This window comes from Ricinus communis, chromosome 9, assembly GCF_019578655.1.
Source record: "Ricinus communis isolate WT05 ecotype wild-type chromosome 9, ASM1957865v1, whole genome shotgun sequence".
Classification (NCBI taxonomy): domain Eukaryota; kingdom Viridiplantae; phylum Streptophyta; class Magnoliopsida; order Malpighiales; family Euphorbiaceae; genus Ricinus; species Ricinus communis.
The window spans coordinates 24655157-24670051 of record NC_063264.1 but is presented as its reverse complement, the minus strand read 5'-3'; the positions used below and the strand labels follow the sequence as shown (position 1 = coordinate 24670051).

Here is a 14895-nt window from a genome sequence, read left to right as displayed (position 1 = left end):
ATAAATAAGATTATCATGATATTTTTTATTGGTGATAGACTTATTAGTTTTGGCATTTATTTTATGAAGCTAATTTGTATCTACATTATTTGATTAAATTAAGGCATGACTAATTATTATTTTTATTAAATTAGAACAAATTTTTAATTTTAATATTTTGGGCATATTCTCCAAATTATAAAAAATTTCTTTTAAATTTTTTTCTGTGATATTATTAGGATATTTATAGATTTTAACTATAATGACCGGTGAATAAGGATGATAAAAAACAATTTAACCGAAAAATCAATCTAAAATTGAAAAACTAAACTGATAAAAAAGATTAATCGAACCGACGATTTTGGTTTCGATTTTAAAAAAAAAATTCAATTTCTGATTTCAGTTTTCTATATTAAGAAACTGATGGTTCAGTTAACCGTCCGAATCTATATATATAATTTTTGAGCACATGTAATATATATGTATAATTATTATATTTACTATAATTATTATTTATGTGTAATGTTCATATTCATTATAAATTTAGGATTAAATTATATAAATATAATTAATAAATTAGTTTAGTATTAATTTATATAAATATATTTAATATACTAATTAATTAAAAAATCTCTTATTTTTAAAAAATATTAATCATATTATCATTATTATTATTAATTTATTGACTAATTGAAAAAAAAAGAAAAAATATACTACAATATTAAGAAGTATTTTAAAAAAACTATAAAATTTAATATGTAGGTCCATATTATATACATATATATAATATGGTAAATATAGGTGTATTTACCTCATTTAAATTTGATTGTCTTTTTTCAGGTAGTATTAGCTAAAGAGAAAATTATATAAGAAATACTCAAAAGATAAGTTTGTGTCAAAACCCAAGACTGAGATGTGTGGACTGGATATTTTAATGGACTAGCCGAAAATCACTATTCATATAAGGCAATTTAATCATTTTGTATTATTATTAAGATATATATTAAGAGTTATTACGATATGATATTAGGTGGAAATAAAAATATCTATAGTCTTATCTATTAGATAGATTTATCCCGTGTATAATTATGTTTAAGGAGATTTATCTTGATAGAGGATTCTTCTATATATATCTCTGTAAATCTATATTTAAAAGAGGATGAGAGGTCTCTCCTATCCGCTTTCTGCTATATCTCCCATTAGCATCTGTCTACCATTCTTATCTCTGTAATTCTCTATAGTTTTTCATAGATACTTTATTCTTTGTTTTTAGTTATTCTTTTAAGATCAAAGAAAGTTTTTTGATATTAAAGAGTGAAGACTAATCATCTTCTTGCCTTGAAGAAATCTGGATCTTATGGGGGGTTTTTACTTTCTTTTTATTATGTCAAGTTTAACTTGTAATCACCATAATCGTGGGATTAAATATGTTAGTCTAAATTTTTCTTAGTATTTAGTTTAGCTATTTATTTTATTTAAATTTAGGGAATCATTTATTTGTCAATATACTTTTATTAGTTTTATTTATTCTTATTATTTAACCATCATATTAATTCAGTAATAATAATTGTTATAAATATTTAGGTTGAATATGTTAGAGATATCATCTTTGCTTCAATATATGATTGATAAAAGAAATTTTATATGCATCATTAGCTTAAGTGATTAAAGAAAAAGAAACATCACTATCTCATTCATTATATCTGTGTTCAATGTTAAAATAAGAAGAGTACTAAAACTATAAGAATTCAGTAATTTAGAGACCATAAGATTTAGTCTCTAAGTGGTCGCTAAAGACAATTAGCGACACTTAGAAACCACATTTAGTGGTCTCTAAAACCTTCGTCCCTAACGAAAATAGCAACTAAAAATCAAAGTAGTCTCTAAAATTAGCGATCACACAAAATAGTCGCTATTTAACTACCTAGAAAGTAATTTCTACCTGGTCTAAAGTTGGTCGCTAATGCAATGACCTGAGAGACCACTTGGAGACTAATTTAGCTTCTACTTAACAATCACATGGCGTGGTAGGTATATAGAGACTACTTATAAGTAATTGGCTAGAGTAGATATTGCTTTTAACATATATCTTTTTTAAATCATCTTATTTGCATATTTACTTTATTAGTTTATTTTATTTTTTTATAAATATTATATTTTCTCAAATATTAATTTAAACTATTTAGATTTACTTTTATTATTTGTATTAATAGTTAATCTTTATAATAAGTGGCATTATAATTCTTTGAGATATCGACCTTGAGTATTTTACCGCTTTTACTATAAAAATAGTCTGTGTATTTGTAAGTACCAAGTTTAAAACATCATCTACCCATCGATTAGGTAGCAGGCTACCTAAGCTGACATATAAAATTTGTTGTTTATCTTAAGATCTATATTCTCTTTAGCTTGTTAAAAATAACTATTTGATTTATGCATTTTTTTAATTAATTGAGTCACACTAGTCGACTTTGATATTTGGAGTCAAATAATTATTTGATTTTTTATTTTCTTGAGTGTTGTTATAATAAGTTGAAGAAAAAACTAGTGCCACTATTTCTTTTTATTTTAGGAGTTTAAGGGTAGTTGAGATTGATGGTTTTGACTTATAAAATGACATTGTTTATCTTTGTCTTTTTTAAAGATCCATGTTAAGTTTTTAGTTAAGTGGTGATTAATTAATTGATATTTTGAATTAGTTAAACTGATGATTTTTAGACTTTTGGTTCAGTTTTAACTAATTAGTCAATTAAAAATAGTTTTCATATTGTCATGGAAGAGATAGAAAAATTATTTAAACAATTTGAGTTTGGCTCGAATTTCTATTTTTTAATTTATTTGAATTTATTTAAAAAATATAATAATATGAACTTAAATTTACTTTTAAACTTATTAAAAATTCAAGCTAAGCTTGAAAGAGTAAATGTTCATTTACCATGTTTATAAGCTTTTAGATTCATTAAAAATAATATATATTATCTACAATAATAAGATAAACATATGTTTTAAAAATAAATAAAATAAAATAAATCCTTTTCTATTTTTTACATTTAAATATATGATAATAGTTTTGAATATTTTCATTAAAAGAATTCTTTCATTTTAATAAAATAAGACATTTTTATTTATTTTTAGAGAAATTAGTACCATATTTTTCTATAATTACTTTAATATAATACAACTTATTTTATTTATTTATTTTTATTTTTCTAATAAAAATAAGTGAATTTAAGTTCAACTCGGATTCTCTATTTTTTTAACTTATTTGAACTCTCCAAAATATCTCGAACTAGGACTGATTTAAGTCATCTATATATATTAATTTTTGAGACCTAAAATTTCTTTAACATATGTGCTTATATTTTGATATATTAAATTTTTGCTTTGACTTATGTACTTATCTTTGATACATGAAATTCAAAATTATAATAATTTTATAATTTTTTATTAATTTATTATTTAATAAGTTACATTCTTAATTAAATATTGATTCTAATCCTAATAAATAGCATATTAATTATGTTTTAATATTATATTAACTAATAAATTTATTTCCTAATTAGATAAAGATTCTGATTCTATTTTAAAAATAGAATATTAATTATATTTTAATGATATATTAATTAATAAAATGATAATTTAGTTTTCAAAAATAAAATTTTAGTATTATATTTATAATATTAGATTCACTAATAAATTAATTTTTTAATTGTATAATGATTTTTAATTCTAAAAATAGTAATATTAATTATATTGATAGTATTAATTTATATAATAATAAAATTAATTAATGAATAATTTTAAAATAATTTTTATATTATTACACTAATCTTAAGATATTAAAAATTTAAAAAGAATATTTAAAATATTTTATTTATTATTTTTTAAAATATTATAAATATATTAAATATTAAAATTTTATTAAATTTCATTTATAAATTTAATTTCATAATTAGAACAATAACAACGACCGTGAAATACTTAGCTAAATAACTAGTTAATATGATTTTACCAAACCAAATCTGCATAATAATATGTTTTGGGAATAATATAAAATTGACCATGTAATCTAACCTTTTAACATAAGAGGTCCTTATAGTACAAAAATTGATCATGTGATCATGTACTTTGAGAATTATATTGTTTAGAATTTATTTTTAAACATTGAATCACAAACGAAATCTAATTGCTATAAAATTCGTCTTGTAGGATGGATAATGAAATATAAAGTTCTTTAATTTTATTATATCATTCAAAACTGGTTAGGATTGACTAGAATTAAATAAAAATTTAAATTATAAAATTATTTTCTTTCTCTTTGATTTTTTTCTCTAAATTCTCTATAAAATTTGATATGATTAATTTTGGATGAAAATTAGGTTAGTAAGCAATCGAGTGATAATAAAATCACAGTGAATTAACACTAAATAAGGTTTTAAAATGCTAAAGTATTACCAAAAAAACAGATTGCTTCTTATGTAAAAAAAAAAGGTTAAATACAGTGTCAAATTCTGTGCTTTCCCCTGAGTTTTTATGGGCTCGGTTTGTTTTCACTCTTAGCGAGAGGATAGGGACTAACTAACAGCCAAGTGCGCAAGACAGAGAGCGAGAGAGAGAGGGCGGCAGGCAGTTGAGACCGTTGAAATTACCTATCTTAAACATTGTTATAACAGAACAAAACAAACCGACCATATTGACACAGTCAGATTTCCATTTCCATGAACTGAAACAGTAAACTCTATTCTCTTCTTCAATTTTTGTCATCTTCCATTTGTCACTCTTCAGTCCTCTTTCCCTTCTTGCCTATTGTAATGTCCCTCCACCTTCACACCTTTCACTTTCATTTTCTGTTTGTCCTCTTTGTTTTTGCAGTCCTTTATAATAGACAAATCCAAATTTCCTTTTCTTTTCTTTTCTTTTTTTCATGGCTTTTCTTTACCAAGCATCTCCCTGTTTCCCCCTAATAATATTCTTCAGCACTATTCCCATATTCTGCCACCCACTTCCGTGTAATCATCGCCGTAACAACTCTAATCCATCACTCAGTAATGTTGATAGGTTGATGTTTAATTGTCAAAAGTAGCTTCAAGGTAAGTTCTCTTTTTTAAAGCTTTTCTTTTGATGCCATAAGTGACATGATTTTGCAAGGAATTCAACTGGATTGGATTCTTCTGTATGATATGTTCCCAACAGTGATTAAGTTTGACTTTTGCAGTTCCACGTTATGGAATTCTGACAGAACATCATGCTTGTCATGTGTTTAATAATAAAGGCATGGAACTCAAAAGTTTGATGAGTTTCCCACTTTAATTTTCATGTTCTAAGGTGGTTAATTATCTTGTAAGTTCACATAATAATCTAGTTTCATGTTCTTCTTCTGGTGTGAACCAGCTATGAGTTAACATTTAGGAAATGCTTGCAGCTCTGTAAAAATTTAGGATTCCTTCACAAACTGAATTGATGGAAAAGAAGTTATTTGTAAACTAGTTAACAGGCTTTCTGACTGAGAACAGGTTGCTTGTTCTTGTTTGTTTCCTGTATCTACCTCAAGAAAGCTGTTGTATTATCATTGTTACAGGTGGTCTATGATTCTTGGAGTTTGTGTACAAGTCTATCATTCTTTAGAAGAGATTGTATTTCAATTCTAATTACTGTGGCATAACTTGCAGGGAAGAAGATTCTGTTATCAGCTGAAATGGCATCATCATCTTTGGAGGAGCTTCTTGCGGAGGAAGGGTTTAGAGGAAGAAGATCAGGGATGGCACTGAGAGCTTCATTTCGAGCAGATGCTGTAATTAAGTCTCTCTACCCTTCTCGAGATAAACCAAAGTCAGACTCACCATTAGGCCGGAGAATGAAGACTGAGAGGACAAGATTTGATCTATCTCGATACATTTCGAGAGGGGAATCACCAAGAAGGGATATTACTTCTAGCAGGAGACCTCGGGATAATCTGGCTTCAAGAGAAAAAATAGATGGAAGATCAAAGATAGATTCTGCAGAAAGACTTGGCCGCCGAGATTCAAATGATGTGCAGAATGACAAAACACATAATTCAGGAGAGATTGAGGGAAGTGAAATAACTGAGGTTGGTGCAGAAGGACATGAGGGGGTTAAGGATATATATTCTGTCAAAGCATATAACTCAGAGAGGAGTGAAAAATCTTCTCAGGGAAATGAAGAAAGCCACAGGTACTTATCAAGGAGAGGGAACAATGTAATAGTAGATGAAAGGCACAGTAGGAATTCTAGCAAAAGTTTGCTAAAGTATACAGCATTTGAGGATAGCAGCATAAACCCATCTTATGACAGTTCTGTTAGAAGTTCCAAGATTGTCAAAAGGGTTAAAGATGACGAGAGAACTAGGTGCGAGACTGCTTCACAGGCAGTATCTGATATAGCTCTGGATAAAGTTGCTGTCAAAGCCATGGTTTCCATCTTGAATGGTTACATTAAGCGTTTCCTGAGAGATGAGGAATTTCGCACTACTCTTCGTCACAATTGTTTCTCTTCCCTTATGTTTAATGGAGAAGGAGACAGTATTAAGAGCAAAGTGATTACCAATCTTGAACAAGCAATTGAGACAGTGGAAAAAGCTACTGAGGAAGCTGCAAGCACAAAGGATTTAAAAAGAGCTGCACTGCAGCTGAGTGTGATCACAAGCTTAAACTCGAATGATTTGGAAGATGGACATACATCGGGAATTCCAAATTTTAGATTGTCTGCTTGTGCTCATCTTTACCGCAGTGTGATATACAAGCTGCAGAAGAAGGATAGAGCTTCATCTAAATATCTTTTGCAAGTGTTTTGTGATTCTCCCTTTTCAGCACGAACAATCTTGTTGCCTGAACTTTGGGACTTTCTTTTCTTTCCACATCTTTCACATATGAAGGAGTGGTATAATCAGGAAGCTGATTCTCTGCTAAACACCCCAAGCAAGATTAAGAAACTTGAGCTTCTTGACAAAGTTTATAATGAAACTCTGGATTCTGGTACTTACCAGTTCGCAGTTTACTACAAGGATTGGCTCACTGAGGGGATTGAAGCCCCTTCTCTTCCCACGTTACACATCCCCAAAATGTCAGTTCAGGAAGTTGAACAATTGAATCCAAAGGATCATTCCTCAGGTCTAAGTAGACCTTCTGATCCTTTCTCACCTCAGCCAATGGTTAGTAAGAAGCTGTATGAAGCTGTATTTAGCCATTCAAGTAGGCCTGTAAGTTATGAGGCTGAAGACGGAGAGGCAGATAACTTGGATAATGTTGCAACAATCTCTGATGGTTCTGCTTATGAAGTCAAACAAACAATAATGGACTCTCCTGAAATTGTGAAATACCTGGATCAAGACACAGAAAATGGTTCCTTTAAGGATGCACAAGATAACACATGCCTTTATGTAAGGAATTTTTTCCTTTTGCTTTATGCTAGTTACTAATTATGCTTCTTTTTTATTGTATAAGCTCTCATAGCATGTCAAAGAACCCATTAAGCCAAAAACTTAAACTATTAGGTGAGAATTCAAGAATAGATTTATACCTTTTATCACTGACTTGGTGATGTCTACTTTATCTTTTCCTAAAAAATTTAATTAACAATTCGAAAGTGGTCAGTAATCGAACTTTAAATCTTTTTTATTGTATAAGCTCTCATAGCATGTCAAAGAACCCATTAAGCCAAAAACTTAAACTATTAGGTGAGAATTCAAGAATAGATTTATACCTTTTATCACTGACTTGGTGATGTCTACTTTATCTTTTCCTAAAAAATTTAATTAACAATTCGAAAGTGGTCAGTAATCGAACTTTAAATCTTTTTTATTGTATAAGCTCTCATAGCATGTCAAAGAACCCATTAAGCCAAAAACTTAAACTATTAGGTGAGAATTCAAGAATAGATTTATACCTTTTATCACTGACTTGGTGATGATCCTTATTTAAGTATTGTACACATGCACAAAGAACTTAGATTCTTTTTGACAATTCATTGCATATCAGAAATACCTCTAGGTGACATGTAATTTTTCACACGAGACAATTGAAAGGTGCAATCCTAAGTCAAGACCCTTTTGTTTTAGACAATGATAATCCTCAAAATAGCTTTTCCTTCTCTCTCTCTCTCTCTCTCTCTTTCTCTCTCTCTCTCTCTCTCTCTCAAATGAATTAGATCATGTTTCAATAATTTCACTTTTCTGCAGCATAATGGGCTCACATCAGAAAAGGAAGAATGGAAGTTGCCTAAAATGAGTCCTCCACCAGAAAGTGATTGCAATTATGAAATCAGAAGCTCTAATAGACAGGAAGAACGTGCAGGAGATGATGCTATGCTAAATGCATTTTCTCATACAAAAGCAAATGAGTCAATCCTTATGAGCCTAGCCAAATCTGTTATTGAACTGCAACAAACTGATGATTCTGGAGTTATTTACAGCAAGGTACCAACGCGGTATTCATGGAAACTACTGAACTCTCTGCTAGTTGCTATTTGACTTTCTCTTTCATTTGATTTTGCATCCTGTCAATTGGCCTCCTATAGTTTTTTTCTCTCTGATAAATTGTTATCTAACTGCAGCAAACTAATGTGGTGACCTCTTGTGAAGGTGAGCCAAAGGGAACCTCTAATGAGTGATTTCCCCTTTATACTAATGTTTGGGTTCACTGCTAATGATGCTTTCTCCCAGTGCAGAGTTAGATGGAACATATCAATATTTTGATGACGGATCCTTCCTTGCAAGTGTACCCCAGGACTTTATTTGCCCCCTGTCTGGCCAGATATTTGAGAATCCAGTGACCCTGGAGACTGGACAAACCTTTGAGCAACAAGCTATTAGAGAATGGTTTAGTATGGGAAACAGAACATGTCCTGTTACAGGGAAAACTTTAGAATGTCCAACTGTACCATTTACAAATTTTATTTTGAAGCGGGTAATTAGCAATTGGAAATTGGGGCATTGTAGCCGTCTACTGGCTCTTGCCTCTCAAATATTTATGAATTCAGGGAAAGACGAATCTAGGCAAAGGGATGAAAAAGCAATATTTATATTAGAGAAGCTTCTTACTAGTTTTGGCAGGGAGGAAAGATTGGCAAATGCCAAACATCTCGTCTCTCTTGGGGGCTTGGAGTTTCTTATTAGAAGGATTAGATTCGGAGAGTTGGAAGAGAAAATACGCGTGGCAGCTCTCTTGTCCTGTTGTATTGAAGCAGATGCAAGTTGCAGAAACCATATAATTAAGAGAATTGATAAGTGGGGTCTCTTGGAGCTGCTCCACAGCAAGCAGCCTAAGTCCAGAAGAAATGCTGTGCTTCTATTGACTGAATTACTATGTCTAAGCAGGTCTGTAATTTTCTTCTTAGTAATCATGGCTGGATTAGCTTTCAAGCTATTTACATGGAAAAACATACCTACACTTGACAATTTCTGGAGCTTAGCACTGTCAGAAGTGAAAGGGAAAGAGAAACCAGTATGTAAATGTTGCTGCTGCAAGAGCAATATTTCTGCTGAAAGAAAATTTTTGTTGTATGGTCTTTCTGTGGCTTGTTTATGCCGTGACTTTCAGAAAAGGATTCTTGAATTTTATTTCCTTGAAATCTTTTCTCTTGATATTCGTATTAGACTGTTAAGAACACTGGTAGAGAATGCACATATTCTAATATAAGCAATCTACTTCCTTGCTGCACCTTTTAATAGTTCCCTGCACACTTTCACAAGAAGTTTAAAGTACCTTTCTCTTCTGTTAATCAGTTTCATAAAGCAATCACATTTTTTTCATGAACAATCTTTTTTGTCGAGCCATGGCAACAATGTCCGTGATCTGCATATTACAGGAGGAAAGACGTGAAATTATTTTTAAGTGGCTTACAGAATGAGGAGTTAATGAATGCAATGCATATCCTGCTCATGTATCTTCAGAATTCTCCACCTGAGCAAAGGCCCTGGGTTGCTGTACTTCTTTTGCACCTCGATCCTCTGGTATGTTCTCCCAGCAGAAACGTGACGACATATTTTTGCTTTCAGTTTATCCACTCTTTGCCAACCAGACAACCACTTCATAACTGTGACTATGTTTTGCTGAGCTGTGTCCTATATATCACAGGTTGAACATCATAAATTCAGCATATACAGGGAAGAAGCTGTTGATGCCATAGTAATGGCCCTAGAAAGCAGTCTAACAGACGAGAAGGTCTGCGAAAAGACTTGCAGAGCTCTCCTCGCCTTGGGAGGACGATTTTCTGCTTCTGGGAAGTCACTGACAGAAAGTTGGGTACTGAAGCAAGCAGGGTTTAACAAAATTTATGAACTGAATTCTCATGAAGAAGATTCATTATGTGATGATTCTTTCTCTTTGGTATGTTCCAATAGCAACTGATGATACTTCCCTAAATTTGAACATAGATATTATGAAATGAAGTATAGATGTTTGAGTCGCCTGAAATCATTTTCTGAAGTTTTGATCACAAAAATTGTAGGAAGGTGAAGAAGAGACTACCAATGAATGGCTGAGGAACTTGTCTGCATCATTACTTGGTAATGGAAAGAAGTCCTTCTTAGAGGCCATTTCAAAGTGCTTGGCTTCCGGAAACTTAAATCTAATCGAGGCATGCCTCGCCACAATTGCATGGTTGAGCTCTGCACTTTCTGCATTATCTGATGCCGAATTCCACCTCTCTGCCTTCTCTGCTCTCATATCTGGGCTGAAAGAAAGCTTGGAAAATGGTGAACAGATTGAGCTCAAAGTTCTTGCTTCCATGTCACTAATCAATTTTAGTAAAATCCCAGGTTAGCAATTTTACCATACACAATAAACATACATATGCATATAAAACATGAGGATGACACTTGACTGGTGCAATTGTAAGATCGTTCATTTCTGCCGAAATTTCACAGATTCAAGACCAAGAAACAGCCCCAGCATCCTGTGTACTAGGGACACTTGCCCTTTACACATGTATTAATTGTGATCATATCTGCATAATGTAACAAGCAACTATTCTTCTGCAGAATGCAGGGTTTTGTTAATGACAATAGCAGAAGAGATTGCAGTTCCACTTCGAGCCTTGTTGAAGTAACTTGGACAGCCAAACAACTATATACCATCATATTTGGAGAATGTCGTTCCGCCTGTTAGAATTTCTTTTCAAATGTGAAGATTTCTCAAAAGCTTCAGCATTTCTTTAGCAACCTGAAGATTTTACCTACACAGATGGTCTCCCATTTCGAAAATTTCCAGGCACCTCCACATTGCTTCTAATTCTTAAAATGACATTAACTTGGATTGGTGTCAGCATTGAGCAGGAAAATTTTTGAAAATATAAAATAAAATAAGATCTGAACTAGTCATCCAACCTTAGAGAGGAGATAATGATACTTTTCTAAACTGTAAAATAACTGAAAGACCTTGGAATGGTGTCTCACTGATCTTTATTTTATAACTTTTGCAGGTTTATTTGCATTAGGGATGATTAAGAGAAACTGTATTCTATTTTAATTTGAAGATATTTGTGCATCAATATTTCTACTTCCATTCCTTTTTTTTTCTTATGTTTTTTTTTCTTCTGAACCATTTTTTTCTTATAAGTTTAGGATCTCATTGAATGTGTTTAAAGTCATAAGCACTATAAGAATGATGCATAACTTATATTATATGTAAACATGAAGTATGTGATTTCTAAACAAGAGTGAAACATATGATGGTTGAGGCAACTTAATTGGACAACTCCAATTTTTGTAGTCAATATATGAAAGAACAAAACATTTTGCCAGGACTTGATGCTGAGGAGGGACCATTTTAAGAGTGGGTTTTAAGGTGAGATCATTTTAAGAGTCAGGATTCAAACTTTACTGATCTAACAATATCTATAATTATAAAGGATTCATTCTAAGAACAAAGAATAACAAAAAGAATAAAGAATAAACATATAAATATCACTAAAATAAGAATCAGATTAATAGAGATTCATTTTTAAGAATATACAGTAATAGAAAACAACCACCAAATTTCATCTAACAAAAATCTAGTCTTTTAAAGGTAAGAATCTAATTGATAGAGAATTCATCTGGAAATATAGAGAATGATTTAAAAAGAATAGTCAAAAGTTACCGAAATAAGAACACAGTAGAAATGAACTCTAAATCTCTTTATGTTAATTTTATCCTTGGATTTTTCTTTTTCATGCTACATTTTACTATAATACAATAAAAATATGGGGTAATTCCTTACTTATACCGAGTATATATATCGCAATAAATAAATAAAAATTTATATTTTAAAAATGAATAGATAACACATATTCAATTATTTAAAAGTAAAGTGCTATAATGATGGAGGGCCAAAATTAATATGTTAGTTCCGAATTGGTTTATATGTTAACCAATTGAATTAGTAAATTGAGATCAGTTTTCTTTTGCTTTCTTCTAGAAGCAATTGTACATCAAAAGTACACAAAAATTTTGTTATTTTTTGAAGAAATTTTCTATTGAATTATTTAAATCACTATATAAACGTAAAAAGAACTTATCCATTCTATTCTAAGAAAAAGTAAATTCTATAGTGCCATAATTATAATGATTTTTCAATACTTTTATGTATTCATTGAATAAAAATTATAAGATTTTAGATTAATTTGCATAAATAAATTTTGTTTTAAAAATTTACGTAAAAATATTTTAATATGTAATACAATATGTAAGAGTTACGTATCAAAATATTTTATATAAATTTGATTTAAGTTTTATAATTTTTTTTTTTAAATAAACATATAAAAGCATTGAAATATGTCACTCTAGAATTGACTCATTATTATACCACCATAATATTTTTCAGCATGTGACTTGATATAATTTCTCATGTTACTAAAAGCAGGAATATAAAAGAAAACACCTTATTAATTTAGTACTGTTTTTAACTCTTAGCTAAATATATTACTCACATATATAATGATATCACTATGGTGAAAATCTATTAGTTTGTGAGTATATGCAAACACATGTAATGTAATCTATGAAAAGATCAGATAGTTGTGGGTTCCTGTTTGATCCTGGAATTAACAGGAAAGTTGCCTGTCGTTGCTTCAGCATTCCCTTGCCCTTTGATCATGGAATTAACAGGAAAGATGCTTGTTGTTGCTTCAGCATTCCCTTGCCCTTTGATCATGGAATTAACAGGAAAGATGCTTGTTGTTGCTTCAGCATTCCCTTGCCCTTTGATCATAGAATTGACAGGAAAGTTGCTTGTAGTTGCTTCAGCATTCCCTTGCCCCTCTTGCACCTCATTTCTCACATTGCTGTTGTCAACCATATTCACCGACTTCCCTCTAGCCTTTGAAGACTCGGGCAGCAGGGTCATTCCGCCGCGTCGGTAAACAAGGCGGAGGTTTTTTCTCTTGTACTTGGCTGCCAGCCTTTTCTTCCTCTGATCACTACTTTCATTCTTGTAATGTGTTAACATATGAGCTGCAAAAGTCTGCGAGACTGAAAATACGTTTCTGCATTTTGGGCATGTGTAAGGACCATATTTTTCATGAGGAAGGCTGTGAGTTCTTCCGTCATCTTCTGTATCAGACGAGCCCATATCTGCCGTATTTGTCTGCAGATTTGAAGCATTTGGATGCGTACGCCGCAACTGTTGGATGAGATATTTTACTGTCATCATATGATCGGCTCGCTTGCGATGTGACAACAGATTACCATTTGTATCACTTTCGACCTTGATTTCATGTAGATTAATAGCTGGTGGGTTCGTATGCCTGTGGGGGAACTGTTGGACAGGAGATTTTGGCATCATCAAATGATTAGTATGCTCCTGGCCAGTTAATGCAAGTGGCTGCACCAAATCACCATTCATATCACCGTCGTAAGTGTTCATCATTTGGTTCTTGTTGGATTCAAGTGATGGATAAGGGCTATAAAATGGTTCAGACTTGATTAATGAATGATGATTTAGTATATTGGAAATGGGTAGTCCATGGTTTTGGAAATTGTGTTGGTCATGGGGATGAAAGATATCATTTGGAGTGAAAAGGGGCTCCATTTTTGGAGTTGATGTAAGAAACTTGGTAGTTCTTACAATTTCAGTGACAGTGACCTCATGCTGCGGACAGATTGATTGGTTTTGTTGTTGCACAGGAAAGTAGTCAATGAAGCTGTGAACTTGTACCCTATGTGGTGCAACATAAGTTCTTCTCACCTCGGACAATCTTTGGCTTAGCCCAAGTTGGCCATGGGAAACTCTTGCATGATCTGCTTGGGGAGTTGGGTTGTTTTGGTGAACAGAAATGATGGAGTTTGAACCAAAAAGTTGAGAGTTGATGAAGGTACTCCCATTCACATTATTTTGATCTAAGTTGGAGTTGAGAGAAAGGAGAAAATGATCCATAGCATCATTGATAAGACCAAAATCAAGTGAATTGGGATTGAAAGAATTCAGGTTTCCAGCCATGGAAGAAGAAACTATGAAAGGAAAAAGGCAAATAGGAAAGTCTTGAGCAAGTGCAATGCTTAAACTTGTGAAGGACACCAGGAACTAGGGTTTTATTTATAGAGCAGAAGTATACCATTTTTAAGTAATTAGCAATTAATATGTCATGAACTTTAATGTAAAAGTGAGATTTTATAATTTCTAAATATCGATACAATAGAATCTAGCGGGTTTAGAGTAAATGGTTAAAAAGTTAATGCAGAATTTAATATGTTTTTAGATACATAGCATTTCACTCGCCGTAAGGGCGAAAGTTCACCTAATGCAGAAGAAAGAATTCGAACTCGAGACCTCTCACTCTCAAAAGCAAATGTCAGAATGTAATACTTTAAGTTTGACTTATAATATAAAACCGGTTGCATATCCAAGGAAAGTTAATAATTCAATGTATTTGAGTAAAAATATATTCTTGAGAGCATAAATTTTATTTTCTCCTATTAAGTAT

The 14895-nt window shown here is 31.4% G+C and overlaps 1 protein-coding gene across 1 annotated transcript; it reads left to right on the top strand.

The window, feature by feature from the left end:
• The first annotated feature begins 4582 nt into the window (after positions 1-4582).
• Positions 4583-11498, top strand: LOC8267536 (putative E3 ubiquitin-protein ligase LIN-1). Its single transcript, XM_048379462.1, has 9 exons — positions 4583-5069; positions 5649-7375; positions 8174-8410; positions 8548-8575; positions 8662-9310; positions 9802-9946; positions 10071-10322; positions 10444-10753; positions 10976-11498. Exons 2-9 carry the CDS (start codon positions 5675-5677, stop codon positions 11041-11043), a joined length of 3390 nt encoding a protein of 1129 aa, XP_048235419.1. The 5' UTR covers positions 4583-5069; positions 5649-5674; the 3' UTR covers positions 11044-11498.
• The last annotated feature ends 3397 nt before the right edge of the window (positions 11499-14895 follow it).

What these genes read in the sequence shown, in the direction of transcription:
- LOC8267536 (XM_048379462.1), top strand. Translation starts at nt 5,675, where the DNA reads ATGGCATCATCATCTTTGGAGGAGCTTCTTGCGGAGGAAGGGTTTAGA. An exon ending in CTGGAGTTATTTACAGCAAG is followed by an intron (nt 8,411 to 8,547) that starts GTACCAACGCGG and finishes ATCTAACTGCAG; the next exon opens with CAAACTAATGTGGTGACCTC. An exon ending in CAATTTTAGTAAAATCCCAG is followed by an intron (nt 10,754 to 10,975) that starts GTTAGCAATTTT and finishes ATTCTTCTGCAG; the next exon opens with AATGCAGGGTTTTGTTAATG.